We start from the raw sequence: 24,613 nt of genomic DNA on the forward strand, positions 1-24,613 counted from the left end.
GGTACCACGTGAGAGGTGAAAAAAGGTTCAGTGAACCTGCACAGCTGTCTGACCAGGCAGCGAACCTTCATAGCTGACTGCTTCTGTTTGCTTATTTTTCTTGGAACAATTCCAAACAGTGAAATTTACAACTGACCTTGGAGAAATCTGTGTGGGGGAGCGCTCAGTGCTGGGACAGCTAAGTGGTACCTTTTTTAAAAGTGTTTTTTTAAATCTACAATAGCGAGTAGAATGGGTTTTTTGATTATATGTTTTATTAAAAATTGTCTTTTTATTAAACCTTTTAAAAAATATAAAATATAGATACTAAGTTAACCTAGCGCAGTGCTTTTAGAACAGTAAGACTGTGCCATTTTCTGGACCTGTAAATTGTTAAGGTGCAAAGACAGCCTTTAGTAGAGTAATGTGCCCTTTCTGTTAGACGTGGGAGATTAGGAAGAATTTCAATGTTCTGATGATTATGTCTTCAGTAAGTGTGTTTTGTTGCAAATCCTATCGGATTGCATGGTCCAGTTGGAACAGCAGTTAGAGGCAATGAGCAATTCACAGCAGATGGTGAGTGAGAGGGATGACAGTTTCTGTAAGGTAGAAAAACCAGATACAGTCAGGTAGATGGGTTACCTCTGTGAAAGGTAACAAAAGGCAGGCAGGTAGTGCAGGAGTCCCCTGTGGTTATCCCCATCTCAAACAAGTATGCTGTTTTGGAAAATCAGGGGCATGTAGCACTGACAGCCAGGTTTCTGGTACCAAGACTTGCTCAAATGTAAACAGGGCTAGACCAGGTTCCAAGTGATCAATTGTGATTGGTACAGGATTTTAATTTTCCAAACATGGACTGGCACTGCCATTGTGTTAAGGGCTTGGATGGAAAGAAATGCATTAAGCGTGTACAGTCAGTTCTTCTATAAAACAATGGTTGTGTTCTTCTGCAAACCCATGTTATAAAAAAAATTACCCTTTAGAAACAGCACTTAAATGGAGATGGCACTACAATCATGGTACAACCAACACACGTTTTAAACATGGGCACTGTAGAAACAGCGCCCCCAATTCAATCCTATTACAGTGAATTGGTGCTGATAAAACGTGCATTATAACAGAACAACCTGTACAAGAAAGTTTTCTGAATAATTATGTGGATGTACCTACTACAGAAGGAGCAAAAAACTTGACCTAGCTTGGAAAAGGCAGCAATAGACGTCTCTGTGAGGTGTCAATGGGGAAGCACTTTAGGGCCAGTGATCCAGAATTCTATTAGTGTTAATGTAGTGACGGAAAAAGATGGACCTGATCTAAAAGTTAAATTCTAAACTGGAGAAAGGCCAATGTTGACAGTATTCAGCAAGAACTTTCAAAAGTTGATTGGATGCAGATGTTTGCAGATAAAGGATCTTCTGGAAAATGGGGGGGGGGGGCCTTCAAAAATGAGGTGCCGAGAATTCATAGATGGTATGTTACTGTTGGGGTGGAAGGGGAAGGCTGGTAGGTATAGGGAATGCTGAATGACAAGAAAAAGAAGGAAACGTGTCAGGTATAAACAGCTGGGATCGGGTGAATACCAAGAAGAATATAACGGCAACATAAGTATATTTAAGAGGGACATCAGGAGGGCAAAAATGTGGGCATGAGACGGTTTTGGCAAATAGGGTTAAGGAGAATCCAAAGGGATTCTACATATACATTAAAGGACAAAAGAGTAACTAGGGAGAGAATAGTGCCTCTTAAAGATCAGCAAGGCAGCCTATGTGCGGAACTGCAGGAGATGGGGGAAGATACTAAAAAAGTATTTTGCATCAGCGTTTACTGTGGACGGGGATGTGGAAGATATAGAACGTGGGAAAATAAATAGTGACATCTTGAAAAATGTCCATGTTACAGAGGAAGAAGTGCATAAAGGTGGATAAATCCCTAGGATCTGATTAGGTGTACCCTAGAACTTTGTGGGAAGCTAGGGAGGTAATTGCTGGGTTCCTTGCTGAGATAATTGTATCACCGAGACTCACAGGTGAGTGCCAGACTGGAGGTTAGCTAACGTGATGCCACTATTTAAGAGAAAGGTGGTGAGGAAAAGCCAGGGATATATAATAGACTGGCGAGCCTGACAACAGTGGTGGGCAAGTTGCAGGAGATTCTGAGGGACAAGATTTACACGTATTTGGAAAGGCAAGGACTGGTTAGAAGTCAGGTTCTGGATTAGTAGTGCTGGAAGAGCACAGCAGTTCAGGCACATCCGAGGAGCAGTAAAATTGACGTTTCGGGCAAAAGCCCTTCATCAGGATCTGGTTTCCAGCATCTGCAGTCATTGTTTTTACCTGATTAGAAGTCAGTCAACATGGCTTTGTGCTTGGGAAATCATGTCTCACTAACCTGATTTGAGTTTTTTTTTGGAAAAGGTGTTGCATTTTGGAAAGGCAAATCAGGGCAAGACTTATACAGCAATGGTAAGGTCCTGCGGAGTGTTGCTGAACAAAGATCTTGGAGTGCAGACTCATAGTTCCTTGAAAATGGAGTCACAGGTAGACAGGATAGTGAAGATGGCATTTGGTAAGCTTGCCTTTATTGGTCAGCGCACTGAGTATAGGAGTTGGGAGGTCATGTTGCGTCTGTACAGGACATTGGTTAAGACACTTTGGAATACTGCGTGCAATTCTGGTCTCCCTGTTATAGGAAGGATGTTGTGAAACTTGAAAGCATTCAGAAAAGACTTACAAGGACGTTGCCGGGGTTGTAAGGTTTGGAGTTATAGGGAGAGGATGAATCGGCTGGGGCTATTTTCTTTTGGAGCATCAGCGACTGACGTGTGACTCTGCAGAGGTTTATAAAACCATGAGGCGCATGGATAGAGTGAATAAATCTTTTGCATGGGTTGGGGGAGTCCAAACCTAGAAGGCATAGGTTTAAGGTGAGAGGAGAAAGATTTAAAAGGGACCTAAGGGGCAACTTTTTCACACAGAGGGTGGTACAAAGATAGAATAAGCTGCCAGAGGAAGTGACGGAGGTTGGTACAATTACAACATTCAAAAGGTATCTGAATGGGTGGATGAACAAGAAGGGTTTAGAGGGATATGGCGAAAATGCTAGCAAATGGGTCGAGATTAGGTTAGGATATCTAGTTGGCATGGACGTGTTGGACCAAAGGGTCTGTTTCCATGCTGTACATCTCCATGACTTGGAAATATATCACCGTTCCTTCAGTGTCATTTAGTCAAAATCCTGGAATTTTCTCCCTAATGGCATTGGGGGTTTACCTACAGCATATGGACTGCAGCAATTCAGGAAGGCAGCTCACTACCATCTACCCAAGGGCAACTAAAGACAGGCAGTAAATGCTGGCCCAGTCAGCAACACCTACACCCCACGAGTGAATAAAAACAATGGTCAATGATCTGCTATAACAAGTCTGGAGAGTAACTTACCAAGGAATCCCAACTGAGAGCTGTCCACCATAAATTCTATGCTATACACTTCCAAAAGCTTGGGGTCCTGGGGGACAAGTGACATTAACAATTACAGGTGAGCTCTGAAAAAAACACTTGCATACAACATCAATCCACATGGAGAATGTTCAAAGTATTTTCCTTTTCAGCGGAGTATGTCAACCTTTGACCATCACAAAATTACACAATCATCAGGCTCTCTCTGCCATCCAATTAACTATCTAAAACCTGATGCTGGAGAAGTTTGGGTCCGGAGGCATCAATTGAGAAAGAAAAAGTTAATATCACGTCCAATGACTGTTCTTCAGAGTTGTACTCAAATGATAACACGGATTCTGCCTCCACAGATGTAAACCAGATGTGCTGAGTTTCTCTAGCACTTTCTAGTTTTGTCTCATGTCTCTAGAATCTACAATATTTTGCTTTTGTTTTTTTAAAAAAAGACAAGATATCCATCAGATTCTGTGCTCCTCAGGATCTTTCAACAACCCTGGCTAGATAGGCAGGGGTTTCATGAAATATCTCCAAGTTTGAACCATCTCCCAGCACCACACATGAAAAAAGGTCCCTTAGGCAAGGCAGCAAGCACTTAACTTACATCCCGACGACACTAAGCTGTTCCCATTACTGGTCAGGACTGCGCCGCATACATACCCTGCTAACAAGGGACAGAGTCTTACTCTCCTCCTGGTAGCGGAGGATGGAGACACTTTTCATGATGTCAGCAGCCATGATGAAATTCTTCACACTGATCATCTGGTGAATGTAGAGCTGAGTGTCAATGAACGCCATTCCAGTCAGGTCATTATCTTTCAGACTCCACAGGAAAATCTGCACAAGAGGCATTTTATCAATGGGACATCACTGTATAGAAGACCAAAAGGGAAAAATACTCAATTCTTTCCAATTCTAAAATCTTCAAAGGTCTGCACCAGGAGCTGATGAGTGCACGTATCCTTAAAGGACCTTTAAGAATCATAATTCCTCCTTTTCTTTGGGGAAGGTGGTGTCACAGTGGTGATATCACTGGACCAGTAATCCAGAATCCCAAGCAGTCAGGGCATTGAGTGTAGGAGTTGGGATGGCATGTTATAACTGGAGGAAAGGCAATTATGATGCAATTAGGCAAGATTAAGGATGTATAGGATGGGGAGGGAAACTGCAGGGGATGGGCACAATTGAAATGTGGAGCTTATTCAAGGAACAGCTACTGCCAGGCAGGGAGGTAGTAGTCAAGTGAGGGAGTTGTGGTTTACTAAAGAAGTTGAATCTCTTGTCAAGAGGAAGAAGGTAGCTTATATTAGGATGAGATGTGAAGGCTCAGTTAGAGCATTTGAGAGTTACAAGCTAGCAGGAAAGACCTAAAGAGAGAACGAAGAGGACCCAGGAGGGGACATGAGACATTGTTGGCAGATAGGATAATGGAAAGCCCTAAAGCTTTCTGTAGGTATATCAGGAATAATAAGAATGACTAGAGTAAGATTAGGGCCAATCAAGGACAGTAGTGGGAAGTGGTGCATGGAGTCAGAGGAGTAGGGAAGCGCTAAATGAATATTTTTTGCCAGTATTCACACAGGAAAAAGGCAATGCTGTCGAGGAGAATACTGAGATACAGGCTACTAGACTAGACAGGACTGAGGTGCACAAGTAAGAGTTATTACCAATTCGGGAAAGTTGTGAAAATAAATAAGTCCCCTGGGCCGGATGGGATTTATCCTAGGATTCTCTGGGAAGCTAAGGTGGAGACTGCAGAGCCTTTAGCTTTGATCTTTATATCATCTATGTCTACAGGAATAGCGCCAGAAGACTGGAGGATAGCCAATGTTGTTCCCTTGTTCAAGAAGGGGAGTAGAGACAACCCTGGAAATTATAGACTGGTGAGCCTTACTTCGGTTGTGGTTAAAGTGCTGGAAATGGTTATAAGAGATAGGGTTTATCATCATCTAGAAAGGAATAAGCTGTTTAGGGATAGTTAATACGGTTTTGTGAAGGGTAGGTCATGCCTCACAAAGCTTACCGGGTTCTTTGAGAAGGTGACCAAACAGATGGATGAGTGTAAAGCAGTTGATGTGGTGTATATGGATTTCAGTAAGGCCTTTGATAAGGTTCCCCACAGTAGGCTATTGCACAAAATACGGAGTTTCAGGATTGAGAATGAATTAGCGGAAATCGGCTAGCTGAAAAAAGATAGAGTGTGCTGGTTGATGGGAAATGTTCATCCTGGAGTTCAGTTACTAGTGGTGTACCATAAGGATCTGTTTTGGGTCCACTGCTGTTTGTCATTTTTATAAACAACCTGGACGAGGGCATAGAAGGATGGGTTAGTAAATTTGCAGGTGACACTAACATCGGGAGTTGTGGACAGTGCGGAAGCATGTTACAGGCTACAGAGGAACATAGGACAAAGTGAAGACTGCAGATGCTGGAGATCAGAGCTGAAAAATGTGTTGCTGGAAAAGCGCAGCAGGTCAGGCAGCATCCAAGGAACAGGAGAATCGACGTTTCGGGCATAAGCCCTTCTTCAGGAACAGAGGAACATAGATAAGCTGCAGAGCTGGGCTGATAGGTGGTAAACAGAGTTTAATGTGGAAAAGTGAGAGGTGATTCACTCTGGAAGGAACAACAAGCATACCGAGTACTGGGTTAATAGATCCCTGAAAGTTGCCACCCAGGTTGATAGGATTGTTAAGGCGGTATAGGGTGAGTTAGCTTTTATTGGTAGAGGGACTGAGTTGTGGAGCCATGAGGTCATGTAGCAGCTGCTCAAAACTTTGGTGCAGCCACACTTGGAAGTACTGAGTACAGTTCTGGTCACTACATTATAGGACGAGGAAGCTTTAGAAAGGGTTCAGAGGAGATTGACTAGGATATTGATTGGTATGGACGGAAGGTCTTACAAGGAAAGGCTGAGGGATTTGTGGCTGCTTTCATTAGAGAGAAGGTTGAGAGGTGACTTAATTGGAAACAAAGATAATCAGAGCGTTAAATAGGGTGGACAGTGAGAGCCTTTTCCCTCCAATGCTGATGGCTAACACAAGGGGAAATAGTTTTAAATTGAGGGGTGATAGATATAGGACAGATGTCAGAGGTAGGCTCTTTACTCAGAGTAGTAGGGACGTGGAACGCCCTGCCTGCAATTTTAGTAGACTCACCAATTTTTAAGGGCATTTTAAATAGTCATTGGATAAATATATGGATGATAATGGAATAGTGTGGGATAGATAGGCTTCAGATTGGTTCCACAGGTCAGCACAACATCGAGGGCCAAAGAACCTGTACTGTTAAGTATGCAAGTTAGCTCACTGAGCTGGAAGGTTTGTTTTCAGACATTTTGTCACCATACTAGGTAACATCATCAATGAGGCTCTCCGGTGAAGCGCTGGTGGTATGTCACACCCCTCTATTTATAGTCCGTGGTTTCTTAAGGTGGGTGATGTCATTTCCGGTTCTTTTTTTCAAGGGAAGATAGATCGGGTCTAAACCAATGTGTTTATTGATGGAGTTCTGGTTAGAATGCCATGCCTTTAAGAATTCTTGTGTGTCTTTGTTTCACCTGTACTGGGATCAGTACAGACAGTCAAAGTGGTGTCCTTCTTTGTCTGTATGTATAGAAACTAGTGATAGTGGGTTGGACAGAACATTCGTGAGGCTACTTTTGGAGTACTGCATACAGTTCTGGTCACCCTGCTACAGGAAGGATATTATTAAATTGGCAAGGGTGCAGAAAAGGTTTACAAGGATGTTACTGGGACTAGAGCATTTGAGTTACAAAGAGGTTGGGCTGGAATGTGTTTCCCAGAAACGCAGGAGTTTGAGGGGTGAAGTTGTAGAAGTTTATAAAATCATGAGTGGCATAGATAAGGTGATTTAGCAAATGTCTTCTCCTGAGGGTAGGGGAATTCAAAACTAGAGGACATAGTTTTAAGATTAGAGTGGAAAGATTTCAAAGGGATCTGATGGGCAACCTTTTCACACAGAAGGAGATGCATGGATGGAATGAACTGCCAGAGGAAATAGGAGATGCAGGTGCAGTTACAATATTTGAAAGAAGTTTGGACAGGTACGTGAATATGAAAAGTTTAGAGGAATAAGGGCTGAGTTTAGATTGGGAAACCCGATCAGCAGGGAAAAGTTGGACAGAAGGATCTGTTTCCAAACTGAGTGACTTTATGATTATAATGTTCTAAAATGCTCAAATGCCATTTTGGCAGATCATGAAAATTGAATTCAACATAGATCTGGAATAAAAAGCTCACATAAAAATCACAGCCATCACCTGAACATCCTGTAGATTACTACTGACCAGAAACTGACCTCGCCATAAAATACAGTGGCTACAATAGGTCAGAGGCTGGGAATACTGCGGCAAGTATCCCTCTCGACTCCCCAAAGCCTGCCTACCTTTTACACATCACAAGTCAGGATATAAAGGAACACTCCCCACTTTCATGCATGAGTGCAGCTCAAACACACAAGAAACTTGACACCATCCAGGATATCGCAGCCCACTTGATTGACATCACATGCACAAACATTTAGACCTTCCACCACCAACACTCAATAGCAGCAGTGTGTACCATCCACAAGATGCACTGCAGGAATTCACTAAAGCTCCTTAGACAGCACCTTTCAAACCTACTACCACCTGGAAGGATAAGGGCACTAGATATATTGTGAGGATCACCAGCTGCATCTTCCCTTCCAAGCTACTCACCATCCCGGAAATACATCACCTTTCCTTAAGTGCTGATAAGCCAAAATCTTGGAGCCCCCTTATTCACAGGCTTGTTGGCCTACCTACACCAAATGGACTGCAGCTTTCAGGGCAATTCATTACCACCTTTTCAAAAGTAACTAGGAACTGGCTTTCAGTTGAGCTAGAATGAGAGAATTATTAAAAAATCAGCCCAAGGAAGAATTAAATTTGGTCTCCTCTCTTGCCATAAAAATTTCCACATTTGCTGCATCAGCCTACAGGTAAGTAAAGGATTGATAATAGAAAATGTGCCTGTCCCCTCTTTGGGAGCAACTGAAACAATGAAGATGCTGACATTGCATTGAGGGGGCAGACATGTTGTGGTTACCTTCTGTCCAATGGCTGAGACAAGGTAACCGTTACAGTTACACAGGGCAGTCACAGGGCCTTTCTGCTCCTTCTCATACAGCACCTTGAACTTGTTCTTTGTCAGAGGCTGGCCAGGCTCAGGCACAACCTCAATCACATCAAGAATCAGGATCTGTAATGAAAGAATGAACAAATATAGTGAATAATTTTAATCCTGCTGTCGATAGAGGCATTTTGCTGAAGCTTTTCAGTACTGCACTCATCAGGGCAAACACATGTGGTGATGAGAACAAGGCAAGCTTCTGGCAACAGCATTTCCTTCTTCAGCACTGCTCAAGTTCTGTACGACCAAATGACTGTGAATAAAGACTGCTGTTTGAAATTAGACTGAAATATAAAGCCCTGCTGGCTGCTCTCTTATTTTCTGTGCTTTTCTACAGGATGTCTCATTGAACTCTTAGCTTTTGCTTTTCAATACTGTGGAATTCTAAAATTTTAAACTAACAAAGCAACTTGAGTTACAGATCTGTTAGCCTGATTTCAGTAGAAGGGAAGATACTTGAATCTATTATAAAAAGGTTGACATGACCAAATAATGAGAAAGTTACAATCTAATTTTACAGAGTCAACATGGATACATGGAAGAGGAAATCACAACTGTCAAACTTGTTAGTAATTTTTGGGGATGTTACTAGCAGAGTCAAAAGGAGGGAACCAGTGAACACAGTGTATTTGGATTATCAGGAGATTTTTTGACAAAGTCCCACACAAGAGATTGACTAACAAAATTAAAACCGGAGTTGGGACTTGTACTATCATGGATTGAGGAATGGTTAACCAGTAAAAAGCAGATAGTAGAAATAAATGGGTCACTGTCAGATGGGTAGACTATGAACCAGTGGGATATCGCAGGATTCAGCACTTAGGCCCCAGTTGTTCACAACCTATATCAATGATTTGGATATGGCAGCCAACTGTAATATTTACAAGTTTGCAGGTGACAAAACTCGGTGGAAGGTAGAGTCACGAGAAGAATGCAGAGAAGCTTCAAAGAGGTTTATATGGGCTGAATGGGTGGACAAGAACCTGCCAGATGGAATATAATGTGGGTAAAGTATGAGGTTAATCACTTTGGTCAGAAGAAAAAAGGCACAACACTTTCTTAAATGGTGAGACACTGTGAAGGATTGATGTCCAAAAGGACCCAAGGTCCTTAGTCACTGTTCATTAGTCACTGAATAAGTATGCAGGTGTAGCAAGCAAAACAGAAGGCAAATTATAACTTTGCCACAAAGACAATGAGAGTACAGAAGCAAAGAAGTCTCTCTTCAATTGTATGGAACTGATAAGACCATACCTGGAGTGCTGTGCACAGTTCTGGCCCGCCTGCCAAAGGGAGAACATATTTGCCATAGAGGGAATGCAGCAGAGATTCATCAGACTGATCCCTGGGATAGATTTAGATACGTGGGGATGCCCCATGAGGAGAGATGGAAGAGTTTAGGGCTGTTTGCTCCAGCTCGTTGTTTTTCTGAGACACTGGGTTCTAACCCCCATGACCAAGGGAATCATCCTTTTTGCATCTACACTGTCTATCCCATTAAAACTTTTTTAAAGTTTCTATGAAACGGCCTTTTATTCTTCAAAACCCTAGAGGATACAAGCCTAGTTCACCCAATTTCTCTCACTGGGGTATCCCGGGAACAAGTCTGGTGAACCTTTGTTGCACTATGATGATAATATCTTGCCTGAGACAAGGAGACCACACCTCTAAACAATTGAAACAAGATCTTTCTACTCATGTACTCAAACCCTCTCGCAATAAATGCTTACATTCCATTAGTCCTCCTAATAGCTTGCTGCACCTGCATGTTCACTTTCAGTGCTATAATGATACCTGGATCCCTTTGTGCATCCATGCTTTCCAATTTCTCACCTTTTAAGAAGTACTTTGACCTTCTTCAGTGTTGCTACAATTGCACTCATCCAGATAAGTGGAGAATATTCCATCATACCCCAGCATGTCTCTTGCAGAATCCCCAGCTCTCGCCTTTCTTGCAGCCACGATACTTGCACATGGAACACCCCAGGAGACAAACAAGCACTAAAGTGCAAACTGCACAAACTGGCACTACCTTAGGTTAGGAAAAGCTCTATTGCTGTGGATCCCTAAGAGTATCAATATCTATCCGATCAGAGGCTAAAATCACTGCGGTATGCAAATATGCAGTCTCACAACTCGGAGCATTTCCATGTGGTGCTTTTTTTTTAAACAACAGTTCCTTCATCTGAAACTGGTGCCACAGTCCAAAAATGTGCAGGTTAAGTGGATTGAAAAGCTAAATTGCCTGTATAGTGTAGGGATGTGCAGGCTAGGTGGATTAATCATGGTAAATGTGGGGTTTCAAGAATAGGGCAAATGTGGCTGGGTCTGAGGGGGGTTGGTGCAGGCTCGATGGGCCAAATGGCCTCTTTTCTCAGTGTAGGGATTATATAAATCTATATATTTTTAGATATGTTGACAGCACAACTCCCACCACTGCAATTTGTTGTAGCAATCCAATGAGTTGCAACAAGTCATACAAATACTGCTATCTGACTCACCCGGCCCCTGCACGTAACCTCCTCACCCTGTGTCAGACACGTCCCCACAGCAATGTAACCCTTCAGTCCTGACACCGTCTCCTCGCTCCTGAGCGACACAGTTTTCATGCAGGTTACATGTTCCCAGTCCTCCATGTCAATCCTACACAAATTAAAAAATTGGGAGTCAGAGGAACCGAACTGATAGAATGCCCAAATGGGAAATTGGCAAAGTGCTCCCACGTTTGTCCAAACCTCTGCTGCCTGCATCTGAACTGACAAGAACTGCTTGCCCATGATCACTATGCTCACTCACATTCTAGCCCAGTAGTGTCTCAATGCTAGGATTTTAACTCTTTTCTTGCAAAATTCCTCTGTTGCTTCATGCTTTCCCTATCCCAGTAACCATCTCTAGCCCTACAATCCTCCAAGATCCCCGTACTTCTCCAATTCTAGACTCTAGCATTCCGAATTTCCAAGGTACCACCACTTGCCTTCTGTTGCCTAGATACTATGCTGAAGTTACAATATAAAAGATACTTGTTGCGACAGAACTGTTTTTAAACTGCAACAGAAGTGGTGCCTTCTGCAGATCTTAGGGAGCTCAAGGTTCGTTGGAGTGTGCACAAGCAGCCACTCTCAATGCATGCTCATCACCACAGCCTGCTCCTCATACCTGGCCCACTTTATATTAACAGCTGAGCTTTTCTACTCTGCCTACTTTCAAGCTCACTATTTAATGGAACTCCCACTAAGGTGTGCTGTTCAAGTGAAGTTCAGTTCGAGCAATATTAGATTTTGTATCTGTTTAAATTAATGGAGGGAACACCAGGACTTTCAGAACCCATTCTTTCCATTAGCCCCCACCTCAATGGGAATACTCCAGCGATCAATCCTCCTTTTATTTCAAGAATTAAACATTAAAATTAATGGCCGAAACAGAAAAACTGTCAAATTATCAATGACACAATTGTCAACAGCCCAATCAGAAAACACTAATTCGAGATTTTCAAAACACTTTTCCACTCAAAGCTGGAAATAACCGAGATTTTCAGGGGTTAAAGTCCTATCCAACCAATAGGTTCAAATGCTCATACTTACACCTCGCCTCTACGATTATCGAATTCTTCTAACTTCCTGGAAAGGATTGAAAGAAAAGGGCACAAGAAGTGTTTCAGCTAAATTGGATCGGCATAAAAAACACAATTAACCTATCCAACATCAGAGATGGTCACCCTCCAAGCAACAAAAGCAGTCTGGAATGTTGTAACTCCTGAAAATATTAACAGAAGTAAAACAAACAGCCTTTGACTATGACATGGACTACAATAATTGAATAAAAACACAAGAGGAACGGTGAAGTTCTAAGCATGTGAATGCAGCCACAGTATTAAAAAGGTACACACTGAAGGGGACTGGAGCTGAGAAAGAGAAGAGTATGCAAGAGAGAACACAAAAGGGCAAGGAGGGATGGTGGTGAATGTCAAGTGGAAAGCAGGGAGTCAGGACGGTAGAGTTGTGGGTGAATAGAAAAAGTTGTATTCTAGTCAAGTGTGGTGCTGGAAAAGCACAGCAGATCAGACAGAATCTGAGGAGCAGGAGAGTTGACATTTCAGGTAAAAGCCCTGCATCAGGAATTCCTGAAGGGCTTTTGCCCGAAACGTCGACTCTTCTGCTCCTCGACTTGCTATGCTTTTCCAGCACCACACTCTCGACTCTAATCTTCAGCATCTGCAGTCCTCACATGCGGAAAGTTGTATTCTAGTTTGGACACTGTATTTCAAGGGAAATTTTCTTTAAATATATAAGCCTTGCTCTAAGTGGCTGTCAACATTCCATCTTAAGTACATTGGCCCTGATACGTGGTAACTGCACTTTATCATATTTACCCATTGCCAAGCTGCTGGATTCTATTATATTTCAAACATAGAAGAGATTTAATCTGAAAATCAAGGACCAGAACAAAATAGATCTACTATCATTTGATGTCAATTACACCCTCAAGTGTGAACTATATTCACGAAAACAAGCCAAAGACACCTAGATCCACAATATTGTTAATCCACTGAACCTTAATGTTTAACTATGAATCTAACACTGAGTAGTCCAACACACAAATTCATCTAAAGAACAGCAGAAGACTTGCAACAAGTTTACGTCATTTTTTGCAGAGCTAAGTTTCTTTTTATTCAGTACATTGACGAACAAATGTTAGAGAGATATATCAAATAAGTGATGCCCATACTTCGGTGCTTTTGCTAATACTTCAAATCAGACTGGTGTTTTAGTTTACCTCGTATTGGGAATGGCTTCCCAGCTGACAGGCGAGATCAATTGGATGGAAAACTTCTCCAACATTGGGTAGATATACCGGTCATCTGCCAAAAGAACAAGGTATCACTATCAAGGGATAAAGGCTTATTTGCTGCTACTAAAACCAATGGGAAGCTGTTGCTCCCCTACCCATAAACTTCAACTAAAGGATGCAGCCTCAGCCAATTTACCAGTACATATGACCAGATAGCTTTTCAGCGCAGCTCATGTCCATTTCAGTGAAGCTGTTAAATGGTGTACTTGTGGTAACATCAGTTCAGTTGGTGGGACAATAACGACTGCCTTGTGATGCAGAGTGACACCAGCAGGGTAGGTTCAATTCATATACTGACAGAGGTCACTAAGACCCACCTTCTCAACTTTGTCCCTCACTTGAGGCACAGCAGCTGTCGAAGTAAACCCATTATTTATCTACCTATCTCCCTCCCTCTCTAATGAGCAGCCCTATGCTCATCTGGGACGATGGAAAACTTTTGCTTTGTTTCATCAGTCTATTTTATTAGTCCTGCCCCACTGTCGTTCCGTGCACGCCCCTCCCAATTCATTCAGTTCCATTTTAAAGACGATTAGGAATCTGTCTCTGCCTGTATGCGTAGGCCCGACAATCCTGTGCATGAGAAAAAGAGACTTCCTAACATCTCCCTTTATGTTTTGATAACGATCAATTCATGATAATGAGATCACTGGACCATCCCTATCTAATCATACCAATAACAAAAATCAACTGAATCAATAAAGTAATGGTCCAGCTCAGTTTTGCCCATGTTGGCCAGTCAAGATTCACAACAAATTTAGCAAGCATTTCTGCAGTTGCACAAAAAAATCATGAAGGTTCAGGAGGAATTTGAAGAAAAATTTTCACAGAGAGAGTGGAAAGCTGGAATGCACTGCCTTGGAGGGTAGTTGAGGTGGGAAACCTTAATCTTTAAAAAGAACTTGGTTGAGCACTTGAATTCTTCCTCCAGGACACAGATTACTGCACAGCTAAGGTGAAAGGACTAAGCTCACTCACCACGGTCAACACTCTCAAACTCTTTGTCTTCCCCTGTCATTTTCGGAATCCTATTACAAATCTCTGTTATGCTTGTCGTTACTGCATACACCTAAAGAAAAACACATTTTCACAATATCCACAAAGAAAACATTAGCTATTTGAAGAGACTAAACATTATAGTCAAGTCCCTGATTGTATGGAGAGAGGCAAAACATTAGACATGGTGTACTTGGATTTCCAAAAGACATTTGATAAAAGTGCCACAAGGAATACAAGATATGATTGCATAGTATGGGGGCAACGCATTAGCATGGACAAAGGATTGGTTAGCTAACAAGAAGAAAAGTATAGGGATAAAAAGGGAATCTTAGTCAAGCTGTACAATACAGTTCTACAGGAATCAGTGCTGTGACTTAAACTATTTACAATCTATACCAACTATCTGGATGAAGGGACCAAGCATATGGTAGCTAAATATGCTGGCAAATAAGGGCAGGACTTACACACTTAATGGTAAGGTCCTGGGGAGTGTTGCTGAACAAAGAGACCGTGGAGTGCAGATTCACAGTTCCTTCAAAGTGGAGGCACAGGTAGACAGGATAGTGAAAGTGTTTGGTATGATTGCCTTTATAGATCAGTTCGTGGAGTATAGGAATTGGGAGGTCATGCTGCGGCTGTACAGGACATTGATTAGGCCACTTTTGGTTTACTGACTGTAATTCTGGTCACCCTCCTATCAGAAGAATGAAGTGAACATGAAAGGGTTCAGAAAAGATTTACAAGGATGTTGCAAGGGTTGAAGGGTTTGAGCTATAGGGAGAGGCTGAACAACTATTTTCCCTGGAGCAGTAAAGGCTGAGGGATGATCATTTAGGGGTTTAAAATCATGAGGGGCATATATAGGTTAATAAACAATGTCTTTTCCCTGGGCTGGGGTAAGTTCAAAACTAGAGGTCATAGGTTTAAAGTGAGAGACGAAAGATATAAGAGAGATCTAAGAAGCAACTTTTTCACACAGAGGGCGGTGTGTGTATGGAATGAGCTGCCAGAGGAAGTGGTGGAGGCTGGTACAGTTACAGCATTTAAAAAGGCATCTGAATGGGTATATGAATAAGAAGGGTTTAGAGGGATATGGGTCAGATGCTGACAAATGGAACAAGGTTTATTTAGGATATCTGGTCACCATGTATGAGTAGGACTGAAGGGTCTGTTTCTATGACGTACATCTCTATGACTGTATGACAAAGATAGAATAGAAATTAAGTTATGAAGAGGCTATTAAGAGTTTGCAAAGGGATGTAAATAGGTGGTAAGTTTGGCAAATTAAATTTAACAAAGGAAAATGTGAACACGTCTTCTTTAGTAGGAAAGCAAAAAAGCAGTATGTTTTTTTAAAATTGGGACAGATTGCCAAACTCCAAGTGAAAGATCAAGGTATACTGCCATGTTCATAGTAAGGTTAGTATGGAGATACAGCAAATGATTCAGAAGGCACTCAATACCATTTATTGCATGGGGAATGGAATGTAAAGCAATGTTTTGCTACAGTTGTGCAGGACCACTGATGAGATTACTCCAGAAGCACTATGTACAGTTTTAGTATCTTTTAAGATTGGACATAATTACATTTGAAGCAGTTCTGATAAGGTTCCTCGGATCAGGGTGCAATCTTATGAGCAAAAGATAGACAGGCTTGCCTGCATCCTTTGACGTTTAAAAGAAAAAGGGGTGATCTTATTGAAGCCCATAAGTTCTTGAGGTGACTTGACAGACTAAAAGCTTATTGGCCAATTGCCCTTTGTAGGAGACGCCAGAAGAAGGGCATTTGACGAGGCACCTCACAAAAGGTACAGTCATTAGAGATCATGTTGTTGGAGCTTATGCTGTTGGAGTTAGAATATTGGTGTGGATAGAGGATTGCTAATAGGCAGGAAACAGTAAGTGGGGATAAGGGGATAATTTTCAGTTTGGCAACGTGTAATCACTTGGGTTCCACAGGGATCAATGCTAGGACCATAACTGACTTGGGAGGAAGGAAATTTGAAGTCACCACAAAAATAGGTGGAAAGGCAAGTTGCAAAAGGGATGCAAACAGTTTCCAGAGATATACTGATAGGTTAAGTAAGTAGGCAAAATGTTGGCAAATAGAGCATTATGTATGAAATTGTGAAGTTGCTCATTTTTGAAGGGAGATTTAAATCATCACTTAAATGGAGAAAAATTGCAGAAAGCTGCAATACAAAGAGACTTGGGGATACTTGTAAATAAAACACAGAAAGCTAGCACACAAGTGCAGCAGGTAATCAGGAAGGCTAATGGTGAATTTAAAAGAACAGAAACAACACATGACCTGAGCCACAAGAAGTGATGGAACAGTGGCCCTTATTTCATGGGAATTTAAGTGTAGGGAAGTCTTAGTGGGTCTGAAAGACCCCACATTGTGTCCAACTGTCAAGTCTCTTCAGGATCTTGTATTTTTCAGATTTGAAGATTGTCACACTAGGCAACCTCAAATACTCTCTGCAGCGTCATAACCCAAGGCCGCAACCCAACTACCAGCCATTGTGAGCAAGTGAACATCGTTAGGAAAATGTTCACAAATGCACAGTTACAGTTTACTAATATCTCAGTAACACCAGCATCAGAGGTCAATTATACAATACCTTTACTTGATGAGACGTACAGAGTAAACAAAGCAAAATTCCAAATAAGGCATTGTTTCTCACCTTAGTTTCCACGTGATAAGACACATAATGTGCAGTACAACGTAGTGGGATCTTTCGAACTGGCCACGGTGCATCATAAGACAAGTATGTCGGTAACACACTGATTCGAAGGTCACCCTTTGAAAAGTTGGATTATTAAATGAGAAAATACAAACAAACAGAGGAGTCTTTCAATGCATATTTTCTGAAACTGAACTTCGCTTTCAATAACGCGTGAACAATTACATCAATGTTTTTAACAAGCTTAAAGTAACAGGCAGTTTAGATGCACCATTTCCCAATGGATCAATCTATGAATGGTCTCTGTTGTGTGTCATTGGGTATACAGAGGAACCTCAATTATCTGAAGGACATAGGCAGGGAGTATTTTGTTTGGTTAATTGAATTCTGGAGAATCAAACGCCGGATAACAATTGAGCCAAACATCGGGATCTTGCGATCTGGCCGGATAATCCGATGTGCGGATAATCAAATGCCAGATAATCAAGGTCCCTCTGTACTGGCTTGCATAACTCCAACTTCATTTCCTACAACTGACCCACAATTCTGATGTTAGGGACTCGGACACAGATGTAACCAAATGACATTTTCGGGACACTGCATACATGTGGATGTGAGAGTGTCCTGCACTGGGATCAGCTTAAAAGCTCTCCATCACGAAACAGCCTGCTAGCACTCAACTATCCAGTCTCTCAGATGAGGAAGTCATTGAGGAGGAATGCCATGAGCTGGTGAAAAACTCGAGGGCATAGCTTTAAAGTGAGAGGAGAAAAACCTAAAAAAAAGGACCTTTGGGGTAATATTTTCATGCAGAATGCCAGGGAAAGTGGTGGAGGTGGGTACAATTAGAACATTTAAAAGGCATCTGGTTGGGTATGCAAATAGGGAGGATTTATAAGTATATGGGCAAGATGCTGGCAAATGGAACGACGTCATATTGGGGTGTTCTGTCTCCACGCTGTCTGACTCTATTTTATGACACACTGACAGAGTACATAGGATTTGAATCCAGACCTTTCTGGTCCAGAATACTCAATTGTTTCAGAAAACAATTACAAAGCATACAAGAAAAATTAATCAATTCATTCCCTGATGGCTTATTTAAAGCACGTGACTGCAGTAGCTCAACACGACAGCACACCACCACCTTGTCAAGACAGGGGCAATAAATGCTGGCCAGCCAGTGACATCCATGTCTCATGTGAATAAAAGATCAGCTAGCTTAGAAACAACCACACCTTTTCAGAGGGATGAAATGAAGGATCTTTGTATTAAATGCTACACCAGACAGTGCCTTTATTCACAAGGACACTGGGAAGCTTTGATGTTTTGCAACTTAAATTACGTTCAAGTAAATACTTTCTAATCGGAAAAAGTGTAATGCCTTTTCCCCCCGCAGTGACAATGCTGTTTCTCCTACCTGCTTGTTGAAGTACAGGAAGCCCTTTGGACAGTTAACATTGTGGAAGGGTGCAAACGATTCGATTGGCCCATCAACTGTCATAGGGTGCAAGCGCAAAGCCCCTCGCGAAGTCATGAACAACCAATGAGGAGATGGGCCACAAATAAATACCTAGGAGAGAGGAAAAGTTAACAATGCACTGAATCTGGTACTACGGCATCACTCAAAGAAGGTGGGCACTTTCTAATAAAAAGCAACCCAGCTGACCGGCACCACATCCAACATTAGTGTGGTAGAATTCTGCAACATCTACAAACCATACACTTCAAGTCTCCTTCATCAGTAACTTCCAATCCTGCAACCACTACCACAATGGCCACAGGTACAATCAAACATCAGAGCTTCAGTTTCCCCTCCAAATCACACTACCTTTCAGTGCAGCCTTCCTTACAGGTCTGTGGGTGCAATCCAAGTGCTCAAGGCAGCAAGCCCTCACTTTCTCAAGGGCAATTATGAATAGTGAATAAATGCTAGCCTAGCTAGCAATGATCAAATGACAGAACTGAATAGCATAATGCACATTATATTGTTCAAAGAAAGATATTCTAAAGATGCAGGAAGAATGACTCCAAACTATTTATACTTGCTCTTACCCCTGAGTATCCAGAAATATCTTCAAAATAGCGGAACCGAGCAACCCTTGCTTTCGGAATGACCTGTTCCTCTCCTGTGGCAGTCTCTACCTTCTTGTCTTTCTTTGATTGTTTGATCTTCTTCTCTCTGAAGTTTATATTATGTGGCACCTGGAAAGGAAATACAAAGAGAAAATACCTCAAAACATTGTCAATCATTAAGTGAGGGCTGTCATCAGGACAAGAGCAGCTTTATTATCTAGGAGGCAAGTAAAATTAGGAAATGCTGGAAAACTTCCACAAGTAGCACAGCGTGTAGAACAGGGCTCAGTGGTTAACACTGCTGCCTCACATCACCAGGGACCTGGATTTGATTCCACTCTCAGGCAACTGTATGTGTGGAGTTTGCACATTCTCCCCATCTCTGAATGGGTTTCCTCTGGGTGATCTGGTGTCTTCCCACAGTCCAAAGATGTGCAAGTTTGGTGGATTAGCAATACTAAATTGCCCATAGGGTCCAGGGATGTGCAGGCTAGGTGGATTAGCTGTAGGCCATGCAGGGTCACAGGGATAGGGTAGGTCTGGATGGGATGATCTTCGGAGGAGTGGTTGTGGATTCAACAGACCAAATGACCTCCTTCCACATTGTAGGGATTCTAGAATTCCATGAGAGAAGGACGGAACAGTTCAGGTCAACAAACTTTCCTCAGAACAGATAAGAATGAGATCATCAGCATAAACCACAAGTCAGGTTCTTACTTCAAAGCATGCAGACAAGTAAATTCCAACGACAGATAAAAAACACGAAATTTGAGCAGTAAAGAGAAAAATGGATTAACCAGCAATGGAGTGCGTGTGAAAATGAACAGGGTTATTCAACCTCAAAACAGGTGCTGGAGGAGGACAGGTTAGATTATGATGCAATAGAAACTGCATTTATCTAATACCTTTCATAGTTTCAGAACATCCCAAGTTGTTTCACAGCCAATTAAATAGATTTGAAATGCTGTCATGCAAGGAAACAAGGCAAGACATTTGCACATAGCTTGGGTATTATGATTAATTACAGCAATAGAGTACTCAGTTTGATGGCACAGACTGAACTTGAAGGCAGCAATCTGTCAATGTGAAAACTTTTAAATAATAAAACTTGTCATTAAAATCAATCAACATCCAAGCGCTTTTAATCAGATATATTCACTTAAAGAAGTGATGACAAGTGAGTTATTTAAGGATTGTTTTGTCAAAGAGAGTCTACATACCTTTTTAAACCGAACTTTCAGGTTGTTCTGGCTTTGCTGCGCATCGTAGGAAAAGGCCTCATAAATCAAAAGCTCTTGTTCCACGTGAACCTGCAGCAAACACCAAAGAAAATTAGTGATCTGTTCATGGGGCCAACAGACTAAGGGATCCAGATCTGACACCACCTGAAATCTACAAAATTAAAACATGAACTGTATGACGTTTACTTTGTTATTTAGAGGAACGTATCACATTTATTTTGAAACATTTCTTTCTCTTTTGCCTAGTCTGGTGGCTAACCGCTAATAAAGAAATTTAGCACCAGGGAACAGGAAAGAGGAAAGAATTGGCCATGACGATGATTAAATGACTAGAGATGGAATTTTAGCAAGCACATGATCACACACAAACAGAAACAAATGGCAAAGAAAGGAAAACGCAAAAAAAAAAAATCAGATTCATGGAATAAGAACAGCATCTTCCAGACAGACAATCCAGGAAAGGTGAGCAATCCTGAAAAGAGAAAGGCAGCGAACTAGCTGGCCTTTCTCGTCTTGTCCACTTTGACTGCTATCAGTTTCCCATTTTGCGTTTTCTCTGTCCTTCACTTAATTTCACTGAATGTTCCCTGCTCAGAACCTCTTTACAAGCTGCTCACTTCACAGCTCTGATGCAAGATCTTCAACTTGAAACATTAACCCTATCTTCCTGCCAGCCCTGCTCAGATGCCTCCAGGACCATTCTTTTTTAATTTCAGATATACAGTATCTTCATTATTCCATGCTGAACTTGGGTTGGCCAGCACAGTACAGACGAGACAACTGAGTCTCCTGTGCTCAAGAAACCTCAGCATTGTGCTCCAATGGGTCAGAACACATACAAATAGATGACAGATTATTAATTAATATGCTCATCACAATGATACAAACTCTTGCTTACCAGAAGGAAAGGCCTTGTTTGCCGATTGCCAAGCCCAACCAGTAGGACTTCTCTTACTGCTGGCATCTCCGTCAAGCGGGCAAATTCCTCCTTCTTTATCTCTCCCTGCGTCATGTGTTGACCAGAAGAGCTATCCACCAAGACACGCTGACCCACAGGGAAATTCTTAACCAGGAAGACCAAGCGCCAGTCAGGCAGCTGGTATATCTATGGAGAAGCACAGGACAGTCAAATCACAACCATTGTATCATGCTATCAAGGTCAGTCCGTTAAACAAAACATGCACTGCTGACCTCTGAATTTCATTATTCAATTTAATACCTAGGATTTTAATGTTCCAAAATGTTTTTAAAAAGGGATTTATAACACTGACTTAAAATGGTTACAGGCACCATCTGACCAACTTAAGTTGACCAAATTTCATCAAACCAAAATTGATTAAACAAAAGACAATTTGAAAATAACATGTTATCCAAAGGCAATGAAGTTAGTCAACCCCTCCCTTGATCTTTGGAAAAGCCCTCTTTCCCATGTGACTTACAGCTTTATGAGAATCTTCACATTAGGGATGAGATCATCATCTACAGTTAGAAACACAAACATAGATAATAGGAGCAAGAGGCCATTCGGTCCTTCAAGCCTGCTACGCCATTCATCACGGCCATGGCTGACTGTCCAACTCAATAGCCTAATCCAGCTTTCTCCCTATAACCTTTGATCCCATGCACCCCAGGTGGAATGTCTAACTCCTTCTTGAATATATTCAATGCTTTGGCATCAACTACTTCCTGTGGTAATTAATTCCACAGGCTCACCACTCTTTGGGCGAAGTAATGTCTCATCTCCATCCCGAATGGTCCAACCCGAATCCTCAGACTTTGGCCCGTGGTTCTGGACCCACCATCAGGAACATCCTCCCAGTACCTACACGGTCTAGTCAATAGACAATACGTGCAGGAGTAGGCCATTCTGCTCTTCGAGCCTGCACCACCATTCAATATGATCATGGCTGATCATCCTTAATCAGTATCCTGTTCCTGCCTTATCTCTATAACCCTTGATTCCTGTTGTGGTTCTGTTCGCCGAGCTGGAGGTTTTTGTTGCAAACGTGTCGTCCCCTGGTTAGGCGACATCATCAGTGCTTGGGAGCCTCCTGCGAAGCGCTTCTTTGATGTTTCCTCCGTTGTTTATAGTAGTCTGTCCCTGCCACTTCCGGAAGCGGCAGGGACAGACCACTATAAACACCGGAGGAAACATCAAAGAAGCGCTTCGCAGGAGGCTCCCAAGCACTGATGATGTCACCTAGCCAGGGGACAAACGTTTGCAACAAAAACTTCCAGCTCGGCGAACAGAACCACAACAACGAGCACCCGAGCTACAAATCTTCGCACAAACTTTGAACCCTTGATTCCACTATCCTTGAGAGCTTTATCCAACTCTTTCTTAAATGAATCCAGAGACTGGGCCTCCACTGCCCTCTGGGGCAGAGCATTCCACACAGCCACCACTCTCTGGGTGAAGAAGTTTCTCCTCATCTCTGTCCTAAATGGTCTACTCCGTATTTTTAAGCTGTGTCCTCTGGTTCGGCACTCACCCATCAGCGGAAATATGTTTCCTGCCTCCACAGTGTCCAATCCTTTAATAATCTTATATGTCTCAATCAGATCCCCTCTCATTCTTCTAAACTCAAGGGTATACAAGCCCAGTCGCTCCAGTCTTTCAGCGTAAGGTAGTCCCGCCATTCCAGGAATTGACCTCGTGAACCTACGCCGCACTCACTCAATAGCCAGAATGTCTTTCCTCAAATTTGGAGATCAGAACTGCACACAATATTCCAGGTGTGGTCTCACCAGGGCCCTGTACAACAGGGTCCTGTTAGAATTTATAAGTATTTATGGAGATTCTCCCCCCCACCCCCACTGCAAACAATCCTAACCTAGTCAACCTCTCCTCATATCTCAGTCCTCCAAACCAGACAGCAATAGCATTCTTCCTCAGAAAGGGAGGCCAAACCTGCACACGATATTCTCAGTGTGGCCTCACCACGGCCCTGTATAACTGCAACAACATATCCCTGCTCCTGTACTCTAAACCACTCGGTTGCACTCGGGTGCCTACCTTCAGCAACTGGTGCACAAGGACACCCAGGTCCCACTGCACAGTCACCTCTCCCAATTTACAGCCATTCAGGTAGTAACCTGCCTTGTTTTTACAAAGTGAATAACCTCGCGTAATCCCAATTAATCCAACTGCCATTGATTTGCCCACTTACACAACCTGTCCAGATCAGGCTGAAGGATCTCTACATCCTCATCACAGCTCACCCTCCCACCCAACTTAGTATCATCGGCAGACTTTGAGATGTTACATTTTGTTCACTCACAAAAATCATTAATATATGATATGAATAGCTGGGGCCCCAGCACCGATGCATGTGGCACCCCACTAGTTACTGCCTGCCAATTTGAAAAGGACCTATTAATTCCTAGTCTGTGTTTCCTCTCTGCCAACCAGTTTTCTATCCATCTCAATACACTTTCTTCAATCCTATGTGCTTTAATCTTGTGCAATAATCTCTTATGTGGGACTTTGTCAAACGCTTTCTGAAAATCCAAAATATACCTCATTGACCGGCTCCCCCCCCACCCCCCCCACCAGTCAACTCTACTAGTTACATCTTCATAGAATTTTAACAGAGTTGTCAAGCACGGTTTACCCTTCATAAATCCATGCTGACTCTGTTTGATCTTGCCACTATTTTCTAGCTCCTCCACTATGAAGTCCTTGATAATTAATTCGAGAATTCTCCCCACTACTAAGTTACCAAGCAAGAACACTGAACTCAGAAGATGGAATATGCAAATAAGTTGTTATCTTCAAGAAGTTTTCTTTGTGGCAGAGCAAATAAAGTATATATTTTTTGAGTACAGAACTGAATACAGCTGGGAAGGTTCTCTGACTCTCTGCATGGTTACAATGTCATCTGGAAAGAACAATCAGGAAACTGAGAACTTAAAAGTTAACTTCAAATATTTGCTACTTTTCACTGCTCAAATAATCGTGGTCCCAGACACTAAATGTTATATTCCTCTATCCTTCTTTCCTGAGAGGGAAGGGCAAGAGGGTGCAAGAGCTTAGTACAATAGCAGCTGGTTGCACGATTAGGGATTGCAAAAAAACCCACTAAATTAATTAAAGCTTAACAAAGCAATAGATATGACTTCCACTCCAGTAACAAGGCAACTGATACGAGGTAATT

General features: G+C 42.2%; 1 protein-coding gene across 2 annotated transcripts in view; it reads right to left on the minus strand.

Annotated features, from left to right (window-relative positions):
• Positions 1 to 24,613, minus strand: part of cpsf1 (cleavage and polyadenylation specific factor 1) — a 161,230-nt gene that overhangs the window by 21,964 nt on the left and 114,653 nt on the right. Inside the window, exons 23-34 of one of the 2 annotated variants that reach the window (XM_043690935.1) lie at positions 21,355 to 21,561; positions 20,436 to 20,525; positions 19,195 to 19,344; positions 18,560 to 18,712; positions 17,140 to 17,256; positions 14,432 to 14,522; positions 13,379 to 13,463; positions 12,187 to 12,222; positions 11,107 to 11,248; positions 8,522 to 8,674; positions 4,092 to 4,268; positions 3,417 to 3,483 (exon numbers count right to left, since the gene is read on the minus strand). In XM_043690935.1, coding sequence (XP_043546870.1) covers positions 3,417 to 3,483; positions 4,092 to 4,268; positions 8,522 to 8,674; positions 11,107 to 11,248; positions 12,187 to 12,222; positions 13,379 to 13,463; positions 14,432 to 14,522; positions 17,140 to 17,256; positions 18,560 to 18,712; positions 19,195 to 19,344; positions 20,436 to 20,525; positions 21,355 to 21,561 — 1,468 coding nt within the window. The remainder of the gene's footprint in view (positions 1 to 3,416; positions 3,484 to 4,091; positions 4,269 to 8,521; positions 8,675 to 11,106; positions 11,249 to 12,186; positions 12,223 to 13,378; positions 13,464 to 14,431; positions 14,523 to 17,139; positions 17,257 to 18,559; positions 18,713 to 19,194; positions 19,345 to 20,435; positions 20,526 to 21,354; positions 21,562 to 24,613) is intronic. The other variant, XM_043690937.1, reaches the window with a different exon arrangement.

The sequence above is a fragment of the Chiloscyllium plagiosum genome, chromosome 5 (genome assembly GCF_004010195.1).
Source record: "Chiloscyllium plagiosum isolate BGI_BamShark_2017 chromosome 5, ASM401019v2, whole genome shotgun sequence".
Taxonomy (NCBI): Eukaryota; Metazoa; Chordata; class Chondrichthyes; order Orectolobiformes; family Hemiscylliidae; genus Chiloscyllium; species Chiloscyllium plagiosum.